Source organism: Chinchilla lanigera, unplaced genomic scaffold (genome assembly GCF_000276665.1).
Source record: "Chinchilla lanigera isolate Chin_1 unplaced genomic scaffold, ChiLan1.0 scaffold00091, whole genome shotgun sequence".
Classification (NCBI taxonomy): Eukaryota; Metazoa; Chordata; class Mammalia; order Rodentia; family Chinchillidae; genus Chinchilla; species Chinchilla lanigera.
The window spans coordinates 8,118,410-8,143,779 of record NW_004955492.1 but is presented as its reverse complement, the minus strand read 5'-3'; the positions used below and the strand labels follow the sequence as shown (position 1 = coordinate 8,143,779).

Sequence of the window (25,370 nt, the reverse complement as noted above, 5' to 3'; positions counted from 1 at the left end):
TATTGTTGGTTTGAACACATGAGCTTTGGGGACACACTCACAGAAGCTTGTTTTGTAATCAGATGCATACTTTAAACCAACCTGATGGTTTGGAGTTTAATAAACTCTTAGCCATTTCATGTTTAATCTGTCATCTAACTTGTATCATTCCACTATATTCACTCCTCCTTGTTTTTTTTTGTTTTTTTGTTTTTTTTTTTCCATTGCTTTCCTTCTCCCATATAGGACAGTGTGTGTGGTTTATTTGGTTAGTCTTTTGTTACTTGGGGATTTCTCTTCAGTTGGTTAAGAAAGTTTATATTCTGCTTTTGAATCAGTCAGTTGCAGTGTTTTCTTTATAAAAATTCAACAACAACAAAAGATAATTGGAGAAGTATTGGTTTGATGCCAAGAATGAAGGAGTGCATGTTTTCAAATGAAGAGTTGATGTGCTTTTACTTTCTCCCACCCACTTTCTGGTTTTGTTGATATTACTTGGGATTAGACACAGATTGTTGTTAAGTATTAAAATATGATTATCTTCTTTTAAGAATTTTTAATTTACATAATATTTACACAAGTCTATTAAACTATTACTGAAATAGTTCAGTGTTTCTACTGTTTAATGCCACAAGTTGAGTATTTTATTTTAGAATAGTGCTTTTAATTTTGCATGGGGCTCATCATGGAACTATAAAGCTTTTACTGAGAATTGCTTTCTGCTCTGCACAGGAACACTGAATTTACCCAGTGTAGAAGATATTAATTCTGTCTCCTTTTTCCTATAAAATGCAGTGTATATTGTTCCATCAAGATCTGTTTGGGGGCTGGGGATTTAGCTCAGCGGCAAAGCGCCTGCCTGGCAAGCGCAAGGTCGTGAGTTCGGTTCCTGGTACCAGAGAAAAACCAAAAAAAAAAAAAAAGATCTGTTTGGTTTCATCAAAAAGAAATCCTAAAGCACCCCGGTTTTGTTCATTTATTATGTCAGCTGGGATACGTTAAGCAAAAAAGACACTTTATTAAATTATTTAACTGGAGATAGCTCTCTGATGATCTTTCCCAGGCAGGTTGGAGGGTCCTTTCTGAATTTTCTCCATATCTATTTAAGCATTTTGATCTTTCAGCCACATCCTTTGTGCCTCATATGGTTGTCAGGCTGCCATGGCTCCATGCATCTGACTTCCGAGGCAGGAAGCAAAGAGGCAGAGATGACCTTTTTCTCCAGTGGCTCTCTGCCCTTGTCAGTAAAACAGGTCTCTCCAGAAAGCCCCCAGTGGGCTTCTGATTGTTATGGCTCTTTGTGAGATGGAGGTGAGCTGAGGAAATGAATTCACCTGCGGTCAGTCGGGGCCTCCCTGGGGTTTTGTGACCCACTCACAACAGCATCTGGAAGAAAAGAACAAAAGACAGTGGTTCTTACACTGCCAGGAAGGTGTGTCCAGGAGGCCCCTCTGTGGTGTCATGAGTCCATGTTCACCGCCAGGGTCCAGGAGCCCACGTCCTCGGGAGGCTCCATGGTGTCACAAGCCTGTGGTCACTGCTGGGGCCCAGGAGCACATTACCTGGGCATCCCTAAAAGGCATGACACAGTTGGTGTCCTGTGCCTTGTGTGAAATGCTGGGAGGCTGGGGGCAGAGCTGTTGGAGTGGAGGCCCTTCTGCCTCAAGACCATGAGCATATGGTCAGTGCCTAAGCAACTGCTGGCCTCTCATCTGTGGAAGGATCCAGTGTGATCTTTGGCTACTGGTGACAGAGGAGTGAGAGGGAAGTTTGCCTTTCACCACACATGCAAGCCCTGGTGTCTGGACTGATGTGTGGCCTGAGTGCTGGGGAGCACTGAAGGGGGTACTGTAGGGTGAAAGGAAAGCCAGCTGCCTGAGAAACCCCTGCCAAGGGCCCCAGGGAGATTTGCCACCCTGAGAGAGGGGGGAGCTGACCATACTAAGCAAGGGAATAAAAACTGGACCCCACAACTGGCCCTAAGGATGAGTGGTGGCCCTGGAGGTGGGGGAGGGGCTGAGGCTGTGTTGGGCAGCCAGTGAGGAGGGGGGAACTGACGTGTGGCTGCACCCTCCTGTGGCCCTGGCCCTGTGAGCCTCTGCAGGAGGGCCCCTCGCATCAGGAAGGATGTGGTTAAAGGACAGTGGTTGCTCCCACTCTCTGCCACTGCAGAGGTATGAGCCACCAGCCTAGGTTTGCTTGGTGGGTGCTAGGGACAGCTTGAGTAGCTGCAGACAGCCTGTTACTGTCTCTACCTCGAATAGCTCTTGACTCTTTACAAAATTTTGAGTTAAAATTTAGTGTCTGTAAAACAGGAGGCCACAAAGGGCAGATGATGGCTCTTGAGTGAAAGGTGGTTTGATTCCATCAAACAGCAGCTTGCTGAAAGCGTCACGTGGACACCTGCCCTCTTCCCTTCCAGATGGCACATCCATCCCTGCAGTGCATAGCCAGGCAGATGCCTGTGGTGTTGGTGAGCTGGGAGTGTGATATGGGACTCTGCAGGCCCTGGGGTCCTATGCACCTTTATCCGTGGAAGCCTTGGCTTTGTGAGGGGACTGGAGGCCTTTGAAGGCAGAGCAGTAAATAAGATAGGCTCAAATTTCTCATGTCACAAGAGGATAAATATTTTGTTTTTCAACTTGTTTCTGTTTTCTGTGCAGGACAGAGTGTGAGGCTGGCAGCATGTGGGAAAGTGGTTTTAGGCTAATAATTTTGAAGTGAGAAAACCTAAGGTGATTAATGGGGCTTACTCAAATCTCCTGCCACCCAGATTTTTAAGAAGCTTAATTTCAGGGGGGTTCTGTAGAGGTTTTAAAGTATATTAGGATTTGGTTCTCTAGTGTTAGAAGGCCTCAGCAGAGTAGTCTTTGTAACATTAGGACTGATCAGACATTCACTGAGAAGGTGTTGGCTAGTTCACCATCATCACTGCTGGGAGGTTATTAAGCATGTGCCTCAGTTAAATGAACATTATGAACAGCTAGCTGGGTGCTTTCACTTTTCCTTGTTCTTGTCTTTTGCTTCCTTTCCCAAGGAAGGGGCCCACTGCACTTTGAGAAGATTCTACAGCAACACGTGGGGAGAGGGAAGTGGTTAGGACCAATTCCACTAGCAACACATGTCGAAGGGGTTGTTTGAACTTCTCTCTGTCCTGGACCCAGTACAGGGCTGGGCTTGTCCTCAGAGCCTGGCCATGATGGACCTCACTTCCACACTGAGCCTTCACCCTGGATGCTAGCTCCAGAGCCAGGCAAGTTTGGGGTGCACGGCACATCCAGACAGTTGTATCTGAAGTCAGGTTATAGCAAATAGCATAGAAAACAAACTCAGGGAGTTAAGCTTTTGTGGCATGTATGTTGCTCAGCACAGTCAGAGGCCTTGCAGCCTTCAGAGCTGCCTAGGTACACGTGTGGCAGAACAATGTTGTCCTTAGGAACATGTGGAGCCTTCTGTAAAAGCTAAGAACAGCCAGCCTCCTCACGGTCTGAGGTCCCAGTGTGGGAGGTAGCAGGGACCAGGCATCTGCATCACACTATGGGTAAGTCCAGTGCCCATTACACCAGCCAAGATTGGTGATGGTCAAGACGCATGCCTTTGAGCAGCTTTCTTGTCCTGGAGGTCAGCAGGGCCCTGCGTGAGCAGCATGTGCCCAGCCTCCATTGGCTTAGCCTGGCAGAAGCACAGGGTGTACAACAGAGGCTGAACTAGATGTCCTAGTTGCCCAGAGGGTACTTTGTCAACTGCCAAGGCAGTCATTTAGACCGCAGATCTATTGCCCTTGAAGTGGTAATCATGCAACACTTTCTGTAGGGGAGGGCACCATTGGGGACATCCAATGGGCCCCAGCCCTGTTCAGAACCTTCCTATATCCAGGTGTTAATACTCCTCCTGAATCTCCATCCACAAACCAGGAGGTGGCTGGAAGGTGACAGGATCCACTTTCAGCTGTCTTTTGAATTTCTAAAATACTCTGGCATCATTAGCTGAGTTTAGCCCCAGGCCTTCTTGGCTGTCTCTTACCTTTTGCAGGGTGGTGCCCATGTGCAGGTGCTGGGTTGTGGGAAAGGCAGAGGTCAGACGGGCGCAGGGAACCCTAGCTGCTCCATCCTGAAGCTGGCACAGGACGAGAGCAGGTGCTTGTCACTCTCCTCCCGGAGTGAGAAGCTGATCACTGTGCTGTGGGCATCTCCCTCACCTTCCCTCTGGGCCCTTTGTTTTCCAGCTCAAGAGGCTGACTGGCTTTGTGGTCAGACCTTCTTAGATAGCAGCTCAGGTTCACTGTACTCAACAGGGTGGAACTGAGGGAAACAAAAGAGGAAGTAACAGTAAATAAAAAGTTAATGGATTTAGAAAATGTAATCATGGAGAAGATTGTGTGAAGCTCCCTGCCACACACCAGTACTAGAGAGCAAACCAGGGCCTTCTCATTGAGAAGGTACACCCCCAGCTTTTTTTTTTTTTAACTTTAAATTTTACGATAGACCCTCACTAAGTTGCCCAGGCTAGACTCTAACTTGTGACCCTCCCCCTCCCCTCCTCCTCAGCCTCCCAGAGTGTTGGCATTACAGGCGTATGTCACCAGACCTGGCTGTGAAACTCCATGTTTAAAAAGTGTAAGTCTCTGAGAATACAAGTTGACAAAGGTAGAGAAAACATAATTAACACAAAGAATTAACAGAAAGACATAACTAAGATAAGAAAATTACAAGTACACTTTTATGAAAATAAATGAAACATATGGAATGGGTAATCTAGAAATGTAATTACCAAAATCATTTAAGAAATAGAAAATATGAATAAATATCATTCAGAGAAACGTTCAGCAATAAAAAATTTGCCTCCTCACAATTTACAAGGCCCAGTTGGGTTTGCCTAAGACTATTTTAGCGACTACAGAGAGAAAGCTACCCTATTTCCTTCAGTAGAACCATAGCGTGAAACTGCAGATAGAAGGTTTAAGAGCAGAAATTTGTACACCAGTCACATTCAAGGTTATTCATTTTAAAAAAAAAGCCAAATCCTAAACCAAGTACTAGCAGGTCTATAGTACAGCACTATTTAAAAAAAATATAACCAAAAAGGGTTTATTTTAGGAATGCAAGAGTGACATACGTTAGAAAATTTACTAGCGTACACCCTTGATGATGTGAAGGAGAGAAGCTGCATGATCATTGTAGCAAAGGCGGGGGACCATAGTGCCTAGCATGTGGTACCCACGTGATGAAAGCATCCACAGAAACCTGAGGCAAGCTTTGAGCTAGCTGGTGAGCGTCTCATCCTGAGGACAGGACAGGGTGGTGGGGAGTGTCCCCTGCACTTCCTCAGACGTGTTGTGCTGCAGCCATGGCCAGCGTATCCTGAGACCAGGGTGCTGGGATGGGTAAAGACAGGAAAGACAAGGATGAAATGGTGTGGTGACAAGTGGGTGGTGGAGATGTGGAATACCTCAAGCCAAAAATCACGATGCATAGGAGGGACCCATGAGATTCCAGGACACACACAGCGGTGGCCAAGAGGAAGCATGGCAGGAAGAGAAGCTCCCACTGTTGGCAAAGAGCCCTTCGGGTACCAGGGGTGCTGCCAGAGATGTGCAGGCCTCGTGGGTAGAAGGACAGGCACGATTGCAGGGCCTTTAAAAGGGGAAAGCTCTTCAGATTTGTCTGTAACTTCATTGTAGTGGTGGTGTTCAAGGTTTTCTTGATGCAACTTAAGGAGCTGACCCTTAAATTCATGAGGAAAAGTAAATGGCCACAGATGGCTGACATACCTCACACTGCAAAAGACATCTGACACAAAGCCTTTGGCAGGGCCCTGTGTAACTGCAGTTTAGTGCAGGGCTACACAGGCAGGTGACAGGAACAAAAGCAGGTATGTGCACATGGGAAATTCTGGTTATGGCAGCAGGGATGAAATAGAACACTGCTAATGATACTGGGGCCATAGACTATCCATGCAAAAGAAAGTGAAATTTTGTGTATGATTTATAAAAATATGTTTAGAACTGGGCATGATGGTGCACACCTGTAAGTCCAGCATCTGGGAGACTGAGGCAGGAGGATTGCAAGTTCAATCCCAGCCTAGGCAAGTTGGTGATTTAGGAAGATTGTCGCAAAATAAAAAAGGATAGGGAGGAAGCTCAATGTGAAGGCCCTGCGTTCAACCACTAGTACTAACTGCCCCACCCAATATGGATGGATACCTAAAGTCAAAAGCATTTTTAATCATGTAACATTTTACCCCAGGTGTCACTCAGGCAGTGCATTTGTTCACGCAGTCGAGTGCTGCTCAGCCAGTTCACTTCACGTTCATTGCAGGTTCATTGATTTTTGTATTGAATGAAATTGTCATTTTTATATTTCCTGTTATAGTATCTTATAAAAATTAATGAAAAAATATGCAGTTTTTGGTCATCCTGTATTTATATAATTAGACTGGTAAGTGGCTAGAAGTTAAAGCATATTTGGAAGAAAATCTATCAGAATATATTAATAATCTTAGGTTAGAAAAATGTTCTTAAATAATACCCGTGGGACCAAAGATTGAAAAAGCAAAATTTTAAAATGTATTTGCAAATTTAAATGCATCAAGCTGGGCGTGGTGGTGCACACCTCTAATCCCAGCGCTCCGGAGGCTGAGGGAGGAGGATTGTTGCAAGTTCGAGGCCAGCCTGGTCTACAAAGTGAGTTCAAGACCAGCCTGAACTCATAGCGAAACCCTATCTCAAAAAGACAAATTTAAATACATTATAAAATGAAAAGATATCCCACAGACTTGCAGATTTTGCCACACAGATAGCCGAGAAAGGGCAATATCCAGAAGATGTAAAGTCTCATCGTTGGAGAGCAAGGAAGGGGTGAAGCACACAAGCAGGCGGTGAACAGAAGAAACAAAGCAGCCAGCTCATAAATGTAGGAAAGACGTGTGGCCTCGCTAGCAATTGAGCAAATGGAACAAATAACAGAGGTCAATTCATAGTGGTCTGGTTGGCATAATTTGAAAATCCAGTGATACCTGGCATGCTGAGACTGTAGTAGTATTATCTCACCCTGGGGCAGGAGTGAAGCAGGTACAGCCACAGCGGGGAGTGAGCCAGTGCCATCAAGCAGAGACATGGAGGCATATGATCTGTAACCAACAGTCTCCAGCACGTGAACAACAAGGCAAAACTCAGACCTAAACGGGGACTACATGTATTTCTGTGCTTCTAACAGGGAGAAAGCAGCCTCAGCAGGAGGGGCCTGGGTGTGTGGTGTGCTCTGCAGTGGGCATGAATGGAAAATGCCCATATCAGGCAGGCATCCTCCCAAAAATGGTGTTCCAGCACTGACACCTGTGTAAAGCCTGGGTACACAGAGAAAGATACTAAATGCCATTCATAAATATGGACTGTGTCATGTATTAAAAACACAGGAATAGTGAAGCACCAAATCAGGGTAGTCATTACTTATGGTGGAGATGGGCATTGAGGTAGCATTATAATTTATGTCTTGTTGTCCCCCCAAAGCCTCATGTGTTCATAGGAGAGGCGGTACATACATGACTGTCTCATTGGGATTTTACTAGTAAAATCACCGATAAAAGTGATTAGATCCATTTGTACCATCAGTGGTACAAGCTACCTCATGGGACAGTCACACATGTATCACCGGTGGTTCAAGCCACTAGGAACATGTTAACTTGTGGGTGTGGGGTGTTTTCTCCCAGCAATGAGAGAGTAATTAAAACAGGTGAATGGAACAACCATTGGTGAATTCCTCCCATCTTGTCTAGTGAAAGTCTGTATTATCTCTAATCTTTTATTTAATAATTATTTTTTTATTCTCTTTAATGGTTTGAACATTCTTCCATTCTTATATCTGGTAATCTGAGCAGCGCAGTTAAAGATAACAATATGTGATATAACAACCACTGTTAACTCTTGTCATTTTGTTGTGAAACCCTGTATCACTTTTAATGTTCTTGTTTTGTTTTGTTTATGTCTGTGATGTTGGTATGTTGCTATTGTTCTTTTTTTTTTTTAACTACTCTCTTTAAAAAAAAAAAAAGACAGATAGCAAGGGACAAAAAAAGGACTGTAATTACTACCTGTCATGTCATTTCATTTAGAAAACCTGGCCAGCACTGTAAAGTGGGAATTTTAATATGACAGAGTAGAGATACCTGAGTACTTGTACACCATCTCTGGTTAATGTTTGAAACACTTTACATACATACCTAGGGAGACTTGCTGGCTTGGTAAACACACTGTGGTCCAAGACTGGACCTTCAGCATCCCAAGCCTATTAAATTTTTGCTTTGCCTTATTTTGCTTCCAGTACATCAGAGCTAGACCTCTCAAGGGCAGACTCAGGAGACATAGCAGATAGTTGAAGGCTAGTTGGGTAATTTGTAAAGGACAATACATAACACAGCACCTGTGGTCTAGAAATAATATGGCCTTGCCCGAAGCCACCACTGCCCTTGGGATATCCCACAGGAAAGCAGAAGCACCGGAGTGTGTGCCGATGTGGAGACTGACCTCCTGTGACCCACCTGCCACCATGTCTGCCCCTGCACGGGTGGACGCCAGTCCTGATCAGAACATGTTGCCCAGGGACCCTGCCTTACTGCTCTGTGGGGTCGGGCTGTAGGGCTAGGAAGCACAGCAGAGGGTCAGCATTGTCTTTGAAGTCTGTCTGTTCCCATCTTTCCCATAACAGAAACCTGTCTTAGTGAGAGCATAAACTTAATTACTAACCACTATGTTTTAAGGGTTCCCTACTAAACTCAAGTTGCAATATAATTGCCATGGCAGTGGTATCAGGAGGGGACCTTTCAGAAATGGTTGGGTGTGAGGGCCCCACCCTCAGGGTGGGTCAGTCACTGTGTCCGATGTGGGTTGGTTGAGTTCAGGCCCACTTGCCCTCTCTGTCACCAGTGCTGTGTGCCCTTCCCCATGTTAGGATGCTGCACAGAGGCCCTCACCAGACACTGACCCGGCACTCCTTAACAGTCTAGGCTCCATAGCCTTGAGTAAGGTGAATCTGTGACTTTATTAATTACCCAGTATGTGGCACTCTTGTAGCAGCAAAAACAGACTAACACTAACCATTTTAATCACTTAGTGTTTTTCTTTTAAAACTGAGTTAAGGGGTGTTTCTAGGAGAGCGTATTTTCCCATGGTCTTTCTTTCCTATGACTATCTGCTTGGTCTTGGTAGCCATCCCACAGCAAGTATAGTTTGCTGATGGCCGAACACCCTCCCTGGGCCTTGTACAGTTTCTTGAACCCTCTGTCCAGTACTGTCAAGCTTGTTCCCCTGTCTGCCCCTCCCTTTCCTTCCTTGAACTCCTGTGGAGCTGGGAACCTTCTCCTTTTAACTGACTTTAACCACCCTGCTCCCCAAGGCACTGCCTATGTACTTGAAAGTGGACCCCCTTCCTACCCCTAAAGAACCTGACTTGTTGGCTTCATCTCCAGGTTATTAGAAAAAGCTCCACTCTATATGCTATGCCTGAATGGCAGCCTCTGCCAATACCAACTGCTGTTTTGTTTTTGTTTTCCTCTTTATATTAGGTTTGGTGGCAAAGACCTGTAACCGCAGATACTTGGGAGGCTAAAGCAGGAGGATCTAAAGTTGGAGGCCATCCTGGGCAACTCAGACCCTGTCTAAAAAAGAAAAAAGCCTGACAATGTATGTACTCCCTGGGTTTAATTCCCACTAAAACAGAACAAAAAACTTGTATCTGGTTTTTCTCATTCTTTTTCTCATTACTGAAGTTGTTTCCAGTTGCATATAAGCTCTGTACCTCTGAGCTGCATCTCAATCCTTTTTTATTTATTTATTTATTTATTTATTTATTTATTTATTTGAGGTTTTTTTGAGATAGGACCATGCTGAGTTGCCCATGCCAACTGCAAATTTGTGATCCTTCTACCTCAGCCTCCCACGTAGCTGGGATTGCAGGCATACACCATCACACCAAGCATGTGTCTGGCTTTTGAAGTCTCCAGTGTACAGGAGAGGAAGATCTCCGAGTGACCCTGTAGCACTGGACCTGTAGAAGCACATGCAGGGCCTAGTCCTCTTCTCAGTGCCTGCTGCTGCTTCCTCCGGGACCTCAGATGGGCTCAGCTCCCAGGTGCTGGCTGCTGTGCGGGCACCCCAGCTGTTATGCTGAGCTTTCTCACTGCCTCTGGGGCAGCAAAAGGCTGTAGCAGCGAAATGGCTCTTTTAATGGAAAGTGTGTGCCTTTTCTTGTTAAAGAGGGTTTTTCAGCCCACCTGTGCTTCAGCATAAGAGTTTATCTGGATTCCTATATGTATTCACACACAGTGTGAAATGCTTCCGTTTTTACTTATTTCTCCTACAGTGAGGGATGGGTCTCTTGTAAGTCCCATAGATGCCAAGCCCTAGCAAAACTTGATGGCTTATGAATGTGTATAGAAGTTTTAATAAATGGTGTGAATGCAGCAGTCCTGCTTGTTCAGGAGCCCTGGGAGGCCCAGACATTCAAGGAAAGGAGACTTCCTGCAGAGGAGAGGGAAAAAAAAATGAGAGAGAAGAGGATGATTGGATCTGCTAGGTTTGCTGTGAGGGGGAAAATGCCACCTTGGGTCTCCTTCTGAATTTTCACATTTAGCGGGGTCCGCTGCTTGCTCTTCCCACAGAGTTAAGTGGGATCTAATTGCTGAGGAAATTAAGGCCTCCCAATGTGGGGACCCTTATTTCATTAGCATTACAGATTGGGTTCTTGGTAATTTGTTTACAGTTGAAGCCTTCACATTCTCATTTTCTTAATCAAACTATCTGCTAATTCTTGAAATTGAAATAAGAAAAACTAGCATATTAGTCCACTTGTCAGTAAAACCTTGGGGCACAGTGAGGTTAAGTATTAATTCCAGAATGCCCCCAAACAACGGTGATTGTTACGCAGTTTTTTCATGGTTAATTAAAACAAGCGAGCTTTATAATAACCAAAGATTCTGGTCTAATAGCTGCACATGGTGCTGCTTTTCCTGTGCATATTGAAAATCTGTCTTTTTCGTAGCCCTGAGGGAAAGTGTGCAACTGCCAACCATTCTTTGTCCTGTGGTCACTGTCCAGCCACTGCTTTTGAGCATCCCCTTTAGTCCTCAACAACTTAGGTTTTAGCCATGGCTGAGCTGCAACTTTTATTAGAATCCATCTCCTTTCTCATTGATTTCCTGTGCAAGATAGATGCTGTCTTTACTTCTGGTAGCAGATAATTCACACCTATGGAAGCCACATTAACAGCTAGAGCATAAACCAAGTCTTCAGTGTGTGGCCCCAGAAGGCGTTCTCCTAGTCTGTCTCTCATCTTGGGGCAGAATACTCTATGACAGCAGTGACAAAGAGGGCCCTCGTGTGGGGCAAACCAGCCAGGCCACCTCCTGACTTCCTTGCTGAGCTGATGTCTGTAGAGTCACCATCTTGGTGACTGCTGCATTCAGCCACAGTTGACAGATTGCCACTATCCTCAAAAGCTCTCACTCTGCCCTTGGACCTTGTTCTTTTGGGACTCTGGGAACATTGCATTGTGCTGGCATCGTCAGATCCATAGGTGGCTGGATGGACTCCTTGGGTAAGATTCTACTGAGCCCAATCTTCCCTTGGTGTCATTTCTAGCCTGTGATACTTCAACTTCTTCAGCATGGAGCTGTGTGAGTCCTATTTCTAAGCAGCATGTGGGGATCCTCCAGCCGCATCTATCCACAGAACCAGAGCTACAGAACTGCTTTTTGATTCCTGTTAGGAGTTGAGCCCAAGGTTACCTGCTGCTCAGGGAACAGAGCAATGGATCGAGCTCACCAGTCAGCTCACCATCACTTAGGTGCCTGTGTTCAAATAAGGGAGAGCAGGCAGTGGGTTCCCCTTGCCTATGAGGGGTTCTGGCTATTAGGAAGTGCACAGGCTCTTGGTGGGAAGAGGGCTGATGGGAGAAGAGCAGCAACACAGCTCCCAAGAAGCACTGCGGGGAGCATGTAGCTAGAGACGTCTGAGCTGGAAGAGAGGGTTTCACTGTGTTACAACATACTCTGTTCTGTGTGAGGCATTCTCAGTCTGTTTCTGTCCCAAGAGCTGACTCTAAGGGTGACCTCAGTTGTTTTCTGTCTCCATGAACCCTTCTATCACTGCATCACACAACTGGCCAGTGGCTGCTGCAGTTGATGGGTTTGTCGCAGCTGGTTCTTGCTGGCAGCTTGGCCTAGCTGTGACTTCAGAGGCTGACCACAGCCCTTTTGCTTTCTATGCTCAGGACACCTCTCTTCCCTCTCAGGTGCCAGAGGAAGCAGTGGAGGGTGGACTTGCCAGCCACCAGTGTGGTGATCACATTCCACAACGAAGCCAGGTCGGCCTTGCTGAGGACAGTGGTCAGGTGAGGTCCAGGGACACCATCATTACCTGACATCCTCAGGAGCATCACCTGTCAGGGTGCTGACGTGAGTTGTGTCCCAGGCAGTCATTGCAGTAGTGGGTGCTTTAGACAGTGCACCCAGACACCTCAATACCAGAGTGTCCACTGGCTCCTCCAGCCAAAGATGGGCCGAGACAGGATATGTCCCTACATAAGTGAGGCCTCACCAGTCCCACACTCTTTATCTTCCTATCTTTCCTCAGTGTGCTGAAGAGAAGTCCGCCCCATCTCATAAAGGAAATCATCCTGGTGGATGACTACAGCAATGACCGTGAGTACTGGAGTGTGGCCCCGCGTCCCACATAGCACCTGAGGAGGGTGTCAGTAGAGAGTAGGTGTTCACCCAGGTCACAAGGAGGGGCACCTCTCCAGGGCCCCAGGGAGAGGACCAGCCCGTAGATGACCAAGAGGTGCCATTGTCCAGTGTGGTGCCCCGGACAGCATGGGGTTCACCGTGCTTTTCTTCCTTCCTAGCTGAGGATGGGGCCCTCTTGGGGAAGATCGAGAAAGTTCGGGTCCTGAGGAATGATCGCCGAGAAGGTAAGTCCTTTCTTATATCACTGTTGAAGTGGCTGCATTCTTGACTTACCTGAGCCCTGTAATACCTTAAGGAAGTGCTTTGGCTAAGAGAGGGATTAGTGGTCTAGTCTTTCTGTCTGTCCCCCTCTGCAGAGCAGCCGTGAACCCTGTCCCAACAGATACAGGAAGGACAATTAAAAGCTTAATTGAAATTGTGTATACACTAGGGCAAGAGTGCAAATTACATTTTATTCACCTACTTAGAAGGTGGGCTTATCTCTTTCACAACTGAGGAAATCTCCAGAAGTCCCTTGACCTGTTGTTTAGAGGAACAACAAAGATTGAACCATGGGAAGCTTAATGACTCCAGACTTCAGGCATATGATAAAATAATAGGCTCAAGTTTACAGCCTGCTGAAGCTGAACCATCCAAGCCGGGAGAGCACTGTAATTATGCGCTTGTGTGACTCTGCAAATGCCAACCCCAGAACTGCCATCAGTTATGTCTGAGCGGAGCTCACTCATGAGCCTGTTGTAGGGTGCGGAAGAGCTCTCCAGGGAAAGTGCTGGGCTGACGGGTGAGTCTGGAAGCTCAGACCAGCATGATCATCATCCAGGTCAGCCTAGGGTGCAGCTCACTAGTAGTGTCCCAGCGGCTGGATGTTCAGCTCTTCAGGCAGGTGGAATCTTTCAGTTACTGAAAGACCCACAGCTGGAGAACCCCTTCCACTCCCACAGTCTGAGGATGGCCACAAACTGCAGAGTGCGGCTGGATTCCTCTACCAGCCCGTTCTCTCTCTGGTTCCCTGTGTAGCCCCACTGGAGTCAAGGAAGGAAGGTGTCTTTAGCACAGATCTGACAGCACAGAGATCGAGTCCCTTGGCAGTGCTGTCCACACCTGTTCCAGCCACTGAGAGCATCAGCACAGATGCGGAGTGATACCTAACCTCAGCCTTGAGGAGCTCTGCTTACTGGATGCATGTCAGTCCCCCAAACCTACAGCAAACCCAGAACCTTACAACTTACTGCATTATTTTTACCCTCTAAACAACCTACCAAATAACTATGAATTTAAAGCATCTGCTGTCACAAATACCTGCAAAGGGAAAAACTTGGTACAGACTTTAAAAGAGGAGGAAGAGGGGAGAAGGAAGATGAGGAAAGCAAGGAGGAAACTGTATTGCTTGTCTTAGAGAGTGTGCCCTTGACCTGTTGGGAAATCAGAAGTGTATCTGAATATTAACTCTGCTGCTTCAAATTTGGGGTTCACTGGGGTAAGAACCCAGGTCACTGTGTGGAGGGAAAGAGCAGAGCAGGTGTTGTGTAAAAGGAACATCAGCTACGTAAAGGTCTTTTTCAGGACATAGTAGTTCTAAGATATTTGTCTTCCCAGCCGCTCAATTAACTATTTTGTTTAAAACTGCTGATAAGACCCTGCCTTGGTAACCACAGGGCAGCACTGACCCTGTCAGGGAGCTCGGTGCCCAGCAGGCAACCCGTCCTTATCCAGGTCCTCCCTTCACTTCACAGGCCTGATGCGCTCCCGGGTTCGCGGTGCCGATGCTGCCCAGGCCAAAGTCCTGACCTTCCTGGACAGCCACTGTGAGTGTAATGAGCACTGGCTGGAGCCGCTGCTGGAGCGGGTTGCTGAGGTGAGGCTGTGTGTGGGCTTTGGGAGGACGGTATGGGGAGAGGGCAGGTCATGTGCTGGCTGCGCGATTCCTGGACACCAGAGAGCAGTCAGTGGCCCTAGGATATTAGTTCAGAGGGTCTCATGGGCCTCAGGGATCCATTAGCAAGTGGAGTAGTCCTTCGACAGGTAAAGATGCTCAGCAGAAACTGGTGAGGCCCCTGCTGACTAAGGAGTCTTCCATGCCCTCCCTCCTTGCTTGTAGCTAACATCAGCTCTGGGCGCGTGGGAGGCCCATGGGAGGCACATGGCTGGAGCATGCCTGACATCTGCGCGTGCAGTCCATGCTGGGGACACCACAGGACCCCTCTGCTGTCAGTGAGGACTGGGTTGGCTGATTGCTCAAGGCTTGTGGGGAGAAGCAGGCGGTGGTCACTACCCACTGTCTGAGCAGGACCATCAGGGTAACCATGGCCATACTTTGTGCACCTTCGGCCTGCTGGAACCATCATCACAAATACTGGTGTGGCCCTGTGTTACTTCTCTGCCTTCTGCTTGTTTTATTGACTTTCTTTCCATCCTGCTGTGAAAGTGCTTCCTCAGGGGCAATAAGGCAAAGCCTGTGTAGGGAAGTAGGAAAGGAATAAGCCCTTCTGCCCTCAGCATCTCAGTGAAACTGACAGGCAGCGTGTCATGAAATATTAAATAACCAAGAGCTGCCCGGAATTATGAAAGTCACATTCAACTGCCCTTTACTGGGTTCAAACAACACAATAGACACTTGTTTTGTGTTAGGTTTAGTGCAGGTGTTACCTCCGCTTGGCAGCGGGGAGATGGCTTTGGGCCCTTTGATAATGCATCCCAGACCATGCAGGTGGCAGATGATAGGATGGGTCCCGTCTGATCCCTGATGGAATCAATCTCTTACACCCATGTATCTGCACCATAGAACCCACCCTGGAATTTCCCCCACCGAGCTCTGCAAATACTCTCACTGCCACTGTCGCTGGAAAACAGCACCATACCCGGGTGGCTGCATGTCAGCATGCACACGACCAGTGGCCTGTGTGGGATGGAGAGCCATCTCACACCCTCCTCCGTTACTGGGAAGGTGCTGAGGTGATTGACTCTCACTAGTTCTCATCTTATCAGAAGAAACGCAAGATATGTATATTCTTTGACCCCCATACCTAGCACCAGGCTGAGACAGACAAGTTCATTCTCTGTCCTCGGTGGCTGTGCAGATTATTTTCCCTGTGAATCTGCACACGATGGTTAGAAATTTGAAATATTCTCTTATATTGTTCCTCCTTGACTTACTCTGTTGTGAGATTGTTTTTCCAAGTCTTCTGCTAACGAGCGCTGCTAATGTGGCCCAAGGGAAGCACTCAGCCTGTACTGACCCTGTGCTGAGGGCCGGCCATTGCAGCTGTGGAACACAGAGACATAGCACTGAGAGGCCTCTGTGTGCAGACTCTTTTCCCCTGGCACTGTCACAGAGGTGGCCCAGGAGGGGAGGATTTGGTGGAATCACCCTGTGAGGCCAAGCTTAGGAGTAGGATCCTCTGGTTACCTTCATTTCCCTTCTGCTGTAATAATATTGATGCTCTGCATATCTTTCTCACACCCCATATGCATCTAGAGACGCACACCCTGATTTTGTGGCATAGGCAGTTTAGCAGTGGATCTGCTCCCAAACTCTGCTGCTGCCCTTGAATGGTAATGACTGATGCTGATGCAGTTGGACTTAGATTCCATGAGACAACAGCAACCCTGTGGTTGAAATTTTGGAGGCAACCCAGACCCACTGTGCAGTCCTTGGCTTTAGTGGGGTGAACAGATGGCAGAAATGTCCTGGGTCCAGCTGTCCCCTCAGGTAGCTGCCCCTTCTGTGTACCTGGGTGGGGAGGGAGGCTGTTGGTCTGTGCCATGATTGCTTGGCATGGAGGACTGGGGCAGGGCTGTTGGCTGCGCTGGAATCTGACAGCTGCTCTCCTCTCCGTCCTGCTCAGGACAGGACTCGGGTGGTGTCGCCCATCATCGACGTCATCAACATGGACAACTTTCAGTACGTGGGGGCCTCTGCTGACCTGAAGGGCGGTAGGTGTCTCCACAGTCAGGAATGACAGTAACAGCAGCATTCACCCACAGCATCTTCTCCAAGAGAGTGGCTACATTCTGCATTTTGTCTCTTGGGCCTGTGGCTGCCTCTGTGAGCTTCACGGCTCAGTTGCACTGTCCTTACTAGTCAGTGATGGTGAGACCTCTTGACAGTGCTCTAAGCCAGGGATTCTAGAGGTCCTTTCTGACAAGCAGGGTAAGAGTCGCTCCATAGACTTGCGATTTTGTGCAGGAAAGGGGCTGGGCCTGTCTGCACTTGCTCTGCTCACGCAGCCCTGTCCCTAGTACCCTGTGTCTCTCACTGGCCAACCAGGTGGAGACCCAGCTTCTCGATACCCATTGGGCACCAAGTTCTGTGAGTCCTTCCTTTTGCACTGGCCTCTTTGATGACCCCTCTCCCAGTCGCCCACCTCTGCCTTTGCCTAGAGGCTTTTGTCTGAATGACTACCAGCTTCCTATGCTCCCCACAGCCTCCACCTCACACCCACGCCCCATGGAGCCTTTAGAGCAATTCATCTGAAACTCTCTCTGCTCTCTTAGTATTGAGGACCCCAGAGGTTTTATGTGGCTGTGTATCAGCATTCACTGTATTAAAGCCAAGGGATTTTAAAAACATGAGATAAAAAAATAAAATAAAAAATAAATAAAAAATAAAAATAAAATAAAAATGTGAGATAAAGCAGGTACACCATCCTGCAGCCCACATTCAATTCACTTAGCACTTTTTTTTTTTTGATATCGGGAATTGAACTCAGGACCTTGCACTTGCCACTTAGGTGCTTGTGCCACTAAGCTGTGTCCCTGGTGACTCTCCACTTTTAAGCAGTGGGATTGAAGGTGGCATGTAGGTCATGTGTAGATCAGAAAGATTTGAGGTCATGAGGGGTCTTAGACCACACCTAGGTGGAGCTGTGTTCTGTGATGGTATCTGAGGGCCCAGTCATGGTACGTGTGGCCTCTGCTTGTCCTGTATCCCTGGTGTGAGGCAAGTTTCCAGGTCCCAGAGAGCCCTGCTAAAGCCTGGTAACTAAACCCTTCTACTCTGGAACTCTACTGAGTTCCAAGAAGTCAGAGAGGTGCCCTGAGCCACTGAAGGAGAACTTACACTTTCGCACCCCCAGGCATCCCCTAGGCCATTCCAGACACAGATCCCTTAAATCTGAGATTGCTAGCCCCTGTGTAGCTAGTCAGAACCCTCTTTCTTTACATGAAATGGGGTTGCTGCCCCACCTTCTAACATGTCAACAATGACAGACAGACACACAGAGGGTCAGCTGCCAATCTTGACATCTAAAAGAGAAGATGGAACTGTGAGAACCCAGCTGCCCTCCAAGGCTAAAGTGCTGGATGTTGAGTGTTCTGCCCCCACCCTACCCCCACAGGCCCTGTTGCTATGGGTGGGCTGTGTGCCCTCAGCTTCCCCGTCTGAGTAGTGGTAATCATGGTGGCCGCATAGGTCATGACAGGATAAGAGTGACAATGTGTCGGTCTTTGCTAGGATAGGACATGACTAAGCAGCTCCCCACCCCCTCAGAGGGTGGGCGTATTGTGTGGCTGTACACAAACTGAAAAGCACAAAATTTGGGAAAGATTCCTAATAAGTGGTAAAAAGCAGAGTGCAGGAGTCTTTGAAGAGAACAGGGCCTTGGTCATAAGAACTTGGTAGTGTCAGAGCCCCTTGCTCCCTGAGGGTCTGGAAGAGCTGCCATCCCTCCAGATCACCAGAGCAGGTACGAGGATGGACATTAGTAGTGGGTGCAGCTTTCTGCTGGGCTGGAACCCAGCTGAGGTCAGGCCAAGAGCATTTTATGAAGGATGACATCCTAGTAGAATTTTTAACATAGTAAAGGTTATCTCTACACCACCTTAATAAGACCCTGAGTTCAAATGAGAAATCCAAGCTTGAGCGTTTCAGGCATTCTGTTAACAGAAAGCTTGAGGACAGAGACCTTTGGAGGCCCAGAATGAAGCAGAGAGTTGTAGGGACCCTGGATCTGGCAGTCACACCTGTGGGTTACCATTGCAGTGCTATGGTGTGTGTTTGCCAAGTGCAGTCCTTGAGTGTCCAGAAAGCTTCCAGGGTGGTGCACTGGTCTCCTGGGTGTAAGAGTGAAGCCCAGTTGCTGGGACCTGGGGCCCTGCATGTTTCTGGGGCCAAATACAAGGCCTGGGGGCTTCCTCCCCCTGGTAGTTGGTGGACTCTTAAGAATGAAATGGAACAGGGGCCATATTTACGAGAAATTGAAGCTTACTCACCCAATTTTACAACTTTCTGATTAATTTTCATCCAAAAGTCTTCACATTGCCATCATTCCAGCTTTGAAGTAGTTTCAGTTGCAATCAAGAGAAACCAAGATCAAGTGTGCAGGCCCAGGGAACTGACCAGATGTCTCCCTTCCCTAGTGTTCCTGTCCTGTCCTGTGGGCAGCATTGGAGACGCAGGTCTCGTTGGTTGCTCATTTTTCACCTCTTACAGCCCTGGGATATGCAGCTGTCAGACACAGACCCCTGTTCCCTTTATAGTTCACGTTTGCTCTTACGCTTTCTTCTTTTTTTTTTTAAATTTCTGGTGGGGGCGTGGGCTGGAACCCAGGCCCTCACACAGGCTAGGCAAGTGGCCCACCATGGAGCTGCATCCCATTCCCTCTTGCACTGTAACGTTAGAAAAGCCCTACCTCCATTTTCTTTTGGGGAGTGGCAAGAAGATGTCAGTATGCGCCCTCCTCACCCTTCTCCTTCCGGGGGCTCCACCTCCCCAGTCACTGCTCTTCCAACCCTCTTTATTTTGTGTCTTCATTTTCATTTGATTTTCTGTGAGCCCCTTCCAAACACCACATGTTTATAAGCTGCAAGAGATAGGGAGCCAAAAACGGAAGGTCAGTCCCTCGTCAGTGTCTGGATCTTTCCTTGCAACAGGGTTTGACTGGAACCTGGTGTTCAAATGGGATTACATGACACCAGAGCAGAGGAGGTCACGGCAAGGGAATCCAGTGGCCCCCATTAAGTAAGTGTTGGCTGCAGGTGAGCATGGGCCTTTGGGCTGCCCTCACTCTCCCTCTCCCTCTCTTGCCAAGCTCTAGACAGGTGCTGCCACCAGATAACCAAACCCTTGAGCCTCCTCAGGAAGCCTAACAGGTCGTGCAGCACACCTGCCGGTGCTGTGTGTTACCTCATGTTCATGCTCCTGGCCATCCCAGGAACAGGGGTGTGGGGGGGGGACCCTAAAGGTTTTGTGTTTATTTTTGGTAATCGTTATTACTACCTTGTAAGGAAAGTGAAGCGCTGAAGGCTAAGTTCCTTGCCAAGGACAGCTTCTCAGTGAGTGGTCCTAGCCCTGTGATTAGCCCCTTGTGTGGTAGGTCTAGATTAGCCCTGGCACTTGGGGGGATCCAGGCAGGGACTGGGGAAGCTTTGGAGGGAGGAGGGTGAAGTGGGGGTATTTGAGGATGTTCGAGATGCCCTCTTGCAGTCCATTAACCCAGGCTTGGCCATGGCGGAAGACAGCTGTCCGTGTGACCTTGACCTGTGCTCCCCACTCTTTGCCTCTTCAGAACCCCCATGATTGCTGGTGGGCTGTTCGTGATGGACAAGCTGTACTTCGAAGAGCTGGGGAAGTATGACATGATGATGGACGTGTGGGGAGGAGAGAACCTGGGTATGTACAGCCTCACACCTCAGTCCTAACTGTCTTCGCTTTGGTGATGTGTGGAGGGCATGTGCTCACTTGATGGGAAGCATTTAAGAAGCTGTAACAGAGCCAGGCTTGATGGTACGTGCTTGTTATCAGTGCTGTAGGACACTGAGGTAGAATTGCAGGTTTGGTCCCAGCCTGAACAATTTAGCAACTTCAGGGAGACTCTCTCAAAATTAAAAAATTAAAAAGGGCAGGATATGCAGCTTAGTACAAAGGCCCTGGCTTTAATCCCCAGTACCAGCAAAAAAGCAATGATGAAGCCATTTGGGGCAGAACCAGCCCCTGTGCTGATGCACCCAGTACCCTCTCTCTTCTAAAGGTGATTTAGGTTGGCATTGAATCAAAACTGAAGGTCAGGGCCCAAGGAGCCCCCTAGTGGAAAATGGGCTCTGTCCTGTCACTGGGGCTGTGGGTTTGGAATACCTGCTTCCAAAACCATGCAACAGCTCGGCATAAGGGCTCCAACTCGCTGTGTGGCATGGAGACGAGGCTGTAGGGCTTGTGAGATTGGCCTGATGGTGATCAGGGAGCTCCCCCCAGGCTGGCCTCGGCCTTCCATCTCTTCTTGATGACTTTTGTGAATAGTTCTATCTTGGCTTCATTTTCTATTTTAAATAGCCCAGGAAAGTCATTTTCACACAGATGTAGGGGCAGTAGGGTTTTACAGGCTGTGGCCTCCATTCATAGGCACCTCATGGTTCCTGCATGGAAGATAAAGACTCATGGTCTAATATTGTGTGTGCTTTGTCTCCTGCCTGCCTCCTTTGCGTGCTGCACTTGAAGCTCAGAGCCAGTTCTTCTTGGCTTCCCACTGTTGTTCAGTTTCTTTTGTCCTTGGGTGGATGCACTGGGGGAGGAGAGAGGGCAAGGAAAGGGAGGGAAATGACTACTGTTGCTTTTACTCCTAACAGAGACTTTGAAAGTTTCTGTTAGTGTGAAAGACTAGCCTGGCCTGTCACTTCTCCATCGTGTTTGATTTTGCAGTCAGTGAGGGTATCTCTCTGGATCTCTGCCCTGGTTTGATGATGAAAGCTCCTTTTGCTCAGCGGGGAGGGGGCACAAGTCCATGTCCTGCAGGCAAGTGTTCTAAAGACACAGTGACCTCAGGTAGGGTTCGGGCCAGAGCATTTGGGCACGAGAGGCTTCGGGGTGATTAACCTTCTGAGGACAACCCAAGTCTCCTCAGACTCGGCAGCCACTTCCCAAGGTCATGTGTGACTAGAGAACTGAATGTTGCCAGAGAACTGGGGTTGTGGACCGAATATCAGAGGGCATCTGTGTCTCAGTGTAGAGGGTCCATTTGTGCACCCGAGGAGACTGCCTCCAGAGGCCAGAGGTGGGCAGAAGTTGCTTAAACAAGCTGGGTGGCTATACTTTGGTTTGTACATTTATGTGCTAGCTGAGGGCCTGCAGGGATATGAGACTGTTCGCCTCCCTGACTGCTCCTTCCAGGGCTCGTGGCAGAGGATGAGTGGCACAGGATCTAAGCAGGGAGTCTAGGATGTGAGCCTTGCTTTCTCCTGAGTAGAGCTGCTGCTGCTTCTTCCTTAATGAGTATTGTTCCACCTTCTGTCATTAAAGAATTGGCAAAGGGGATGAACGTACTGGCCTTCTGCCCTGAAATAGAGATGAGGCTTGTTGGAGACAGTGTGTCCCTGTGGACAGTCTCCTCACTGTAGTGTAAGGGGTGTTGTGGCTTCCAGTGCCACCAGCTCTGCATGTGTCCCCACAGGCAAGGTGTGCAGAGGCCTCAAGCTGTGAGCAGGGCCAGGGCAGAGGGCAACTGCCTAAGTTAAAAGCCAGGGGCCTTATGGAGCAGTATCAAGGGTGGAACTTGAGTGAAGTCAGAGTTGAAGGTAACCTCAGCGTGCCGAGTCTAGATACTCCCTCCTGCCTCCCAGTGGCCCCTGCTGGCTCAGGTCTACCCACACAGGGGCCAGCAGGGAAAACATACAAAAGTAAACAAAACCTTTCACTGCATTTGATTGGCTGGTGTCAGCCACACGTTCCACATCCCAGCAAGGGGGCCACCCAGGTTCCCTTCCTCGGCGTGAGGTTGTCCCTGTGGCCTTGGTTTCCCATTCATGGGAGGAAGAAGGGTTGTTCTGAATGGTGTTTCGGCCCCCTGCTGTGCAGTTCAGGCCTTGCTTTTGGACCTGGGTGCCCGCCCTGAGGATTTCACGGCCACTCACATGTGGTTGCAGAAGTCCCACCTCATTTCTAATCCATTTGTGTTGGCAGGTTGCTGGCTCCTCTCTGGATTCTGAGCCCTGTGTGCTCTGGCACCTTTCAGGAGCAGTGCTTGGCTTCTCAGAACAGGATGTCTTGGTTTCTCTGTTCAACTTCAGTTTCTTTTTGTTCAGAGTAGGAGGTAGTTAGAACAGGTCCTTTGTCCTGAAGGGACAGTGTGTGCTTGGGTCAGTACAGGTGGTGCCTGGTCCGCATGTGAGTTACCCCGTAGCCCAGTCTGTGTTGATGCAGGTGAAGGAGGCCCTCTTAGGGATCTTGCCAGGGCCAGCAGGTTGCTGTCTAGTGCACGTATATGTCACCATAGTCCGTAGGCACCTGTGTATGTTACCAGTGGACCATGGATGCAATTTGATGAATGGGAATGTTTTCCCCAAATGGCGAAGCTCAGTTATGTCCTACTGCTCAGTCAGTTTTTGGGTTGTTTTTTGTTTGTTTGTTTGTTTTCTTATTTATTTGTCTTTTTGAGACAGGGTCTTAATATGCAGTTCAGGCTGGCCTTGAGCTCACTTTGTAGCCCAGGCTGGCCTCAAACTCACAATGATCCTCCTGCCTCAGCCTCCCTTGTGCTAGGATTGCAGGCATGTGCCACCACACCAGCTTTGAAGTGAGTTTTAGAGGAAGGTGACACCTGTGGCTACCTGTTACTACATCCAGCATGAAAGCTTGACATTCACATACCCTCACAGTTGCCTTCCTGGCACTGTCTGTGCTGAGGGAGGCACAAGTCAGTCACAGATGGTCCTGGGATGCACGTGGTCCGGTACTCCGGGTGCACCAAATCTGGATCCAAAGGGTGTTTCCCCACTTCGCACTTCCTTGCTCATGCTGTGGTGTGTGAAGCTCTGCAGAGAGCTCTGAACCACAATCTGGAGGGAGCAGCTCTTCTTGGGCTCCTGCCGCCGTGGGGGTGAGGAGCTGCGTCATGGGAACTGTTGTGGGAAAGCCCACAGCCCCACAAGTCACCTAGTCTCATCCCTATTTAGAGATCTCCTTCCGCGTGTGGCAGTGCGGTGGCAGCCTGGAGATCATCCCGTGCAGCCGCGTGGGACATGTATTCCGAAAGCAGCACCCCTACACCTTCCCAGGTGGCAGTGGCACTGTCTTTGCCCGGTAAGTACTGAGCAGCAGACAGGGCTACAGTCCTGCCAACTGCTCTAGGAATAGGGGTCACCTATGGCGGCATGGGTACAAGCATCCAATGACAAGTGTAGTACCGTCAGCAGTGGGAAGCAGCAGGTGGCTGGCACACACAGCAGACAAAATGCTGGGGAAGTAAGCTGCCTCTGCGCCCTGTGTTGTTTTGCAAAAACAGTGCCAGTGGGGTGGGGCGGGGTGGGGGGGGCTCACTGACCAGTGCAGCTAGGATTGGGGGTGGGGCTTAGGATAGGAGTGTGGCCCAGGGGCAGCACCAGGGCATCTGGGGATGGGCTAGTCTGTCTCCATATTGCAATTATAGTTGTGAAAACCTAAAGATGTATGAATGTGCCCCCCAAAAAGTGATATGGGCAAGTATTCCGAAAACAGCTTACTGTGCATTACCATTCAAGGTACAGTTAAGCTTATTGTCTGTCTGTTGTGTGCCCCTGTCACCGAACACCACAGACTAAGTACTTCATGGTAAGCAGAACTTACCAGCAGATGCTCATCACGTGGTGGAAGGGCTGGGGCGAGGGCACACAGAGGGGCCACTGTTCCACCTGCAAATGCAAGCCCAGCCCTGGTGACCTGACCACAACTTATACTCTCACAGTGACAAATTTCAAGAGGCGTTTAGGAGGGGCACTCAAACCACAAGATATACTATAGTCAAAAAAGATGTAGTATGTCATATATATGTGGTTCGTAATTGATCAAAGATATATTTTAGGACACACGATGCCAGGTGAAGCACTTTTGAAAAAATAGCAAATTACTATTCTGTCAGACCACATTTCCCTGGGAATTTTCTCAAATGCTAAAGATAAAAGTGTGTGAGGTGGACCTTGGGGTGCCCTTTTAATGTACCTTGTCATGAGAGTAGACAGCAGAATACACAACTAAGTACGATCACTTCAAATACTGTCCTGATCAGTGCTGTAAAGAAGATAAAATGTGATTAAGTGTGGCTGGGACGGGCAGAAGGGGGTCTGCAGTGGAGAGCACAGGAGGTACCTTTAGGGAGGGGAGGCGGGGAGAGGGCTCTTGGACCTGGGGAACTGGCTCCCTGCAGCAGGGCAGGCTGCTGAGAAGGGACGTGTGGGCACGTGGGAGAGGTAGCAGGACAAGGGGCACCCAGAGCCTCGAGGAGGAGAGGACAGTGCCCAGAGCTGGGAAGGCTGGACAGGCCAGGCCACGCACCCTATAGATCACCACGAGCTTTGTGCCTCCTTACTGCCAGGGGAAACCACTGGCCTTGTAAGCAGGAACCTGACTTCTGTCTTAGCTTTGGAAAGTTCCTGTGGCCAAGGGGTGGAAGGTGGCAGAGAGGTGATGTCATGTGATGGTGCTGGTGTCCCCACCCAGTTGCTCTGTGGGTACCTGAGCAGGTGTGCACCCAGGAGATGGGTCCCACCCCGCTGTCAGAGGCAGGCAAACAGTCCAGCAGTTGAGGCGACTCTGGGCATGTCCCACTGCTGTGATGTCATGGCACCCACTGAAGATGGAAGCCTGGGGTGTTACTACTACACACAGGCTAAGCAGAGGTTGAATTTTCAGCATGCAGAGCCTATTTCTGGGGCAGTTTTAATAGAAGCCAACACAATATTCTGACCATTGA

At 48.6% G+C, this 25,370-nt stretch overlaps 1 protein-coding gene across 1 annotated transcript in view; it reads left to right on the top strand.

The window, feature by feature from the left end:
* Galnt2 (polypeptide N-acetylgalactosaminyltransferase 2) overlaps positions 1 to 25,370 on the top strand; it is a 140,810-nt gene that overhangs the window by 101,364 nt on the left and 14,076 nt on the right. Inside the window, exons 4-11 of the mRNA XM_005404995.2 lie at positions 12,264 to 12,362; positions 12,605 to 12,672; positions 12,876 to 12,941; positions 14,451 to 14,572; positions 16,563 to 16,650; positions 19,588 to 19,675; positions 20,223 to 20,326; positions 23,599 to 23,725. Coding sequence (XP_005405052.1) covers positions 12,264 to 12,362; positions 12,605 to 12,672; positions 12,876 to 12,941; positions 14,451 to 14,572; positions 16,563 to 16,650; positions 19,588 to 19,675; positions 20,223 to 20,326; positions 23,599 to 23,725 — 762 coding nt within the window. The remainder of the gene's footprint in view (positions 1 to 12,263; positions 12,363 to 12,604; positions 12,673 to 12,875; positions 12,942 to 14,450; positions 14,573 to 16,562; positions 16,651 to 19,587; positions 19,676 to 20,222; positions 20,327 to 23,598; positions 23,726 to 25,370) is intronic.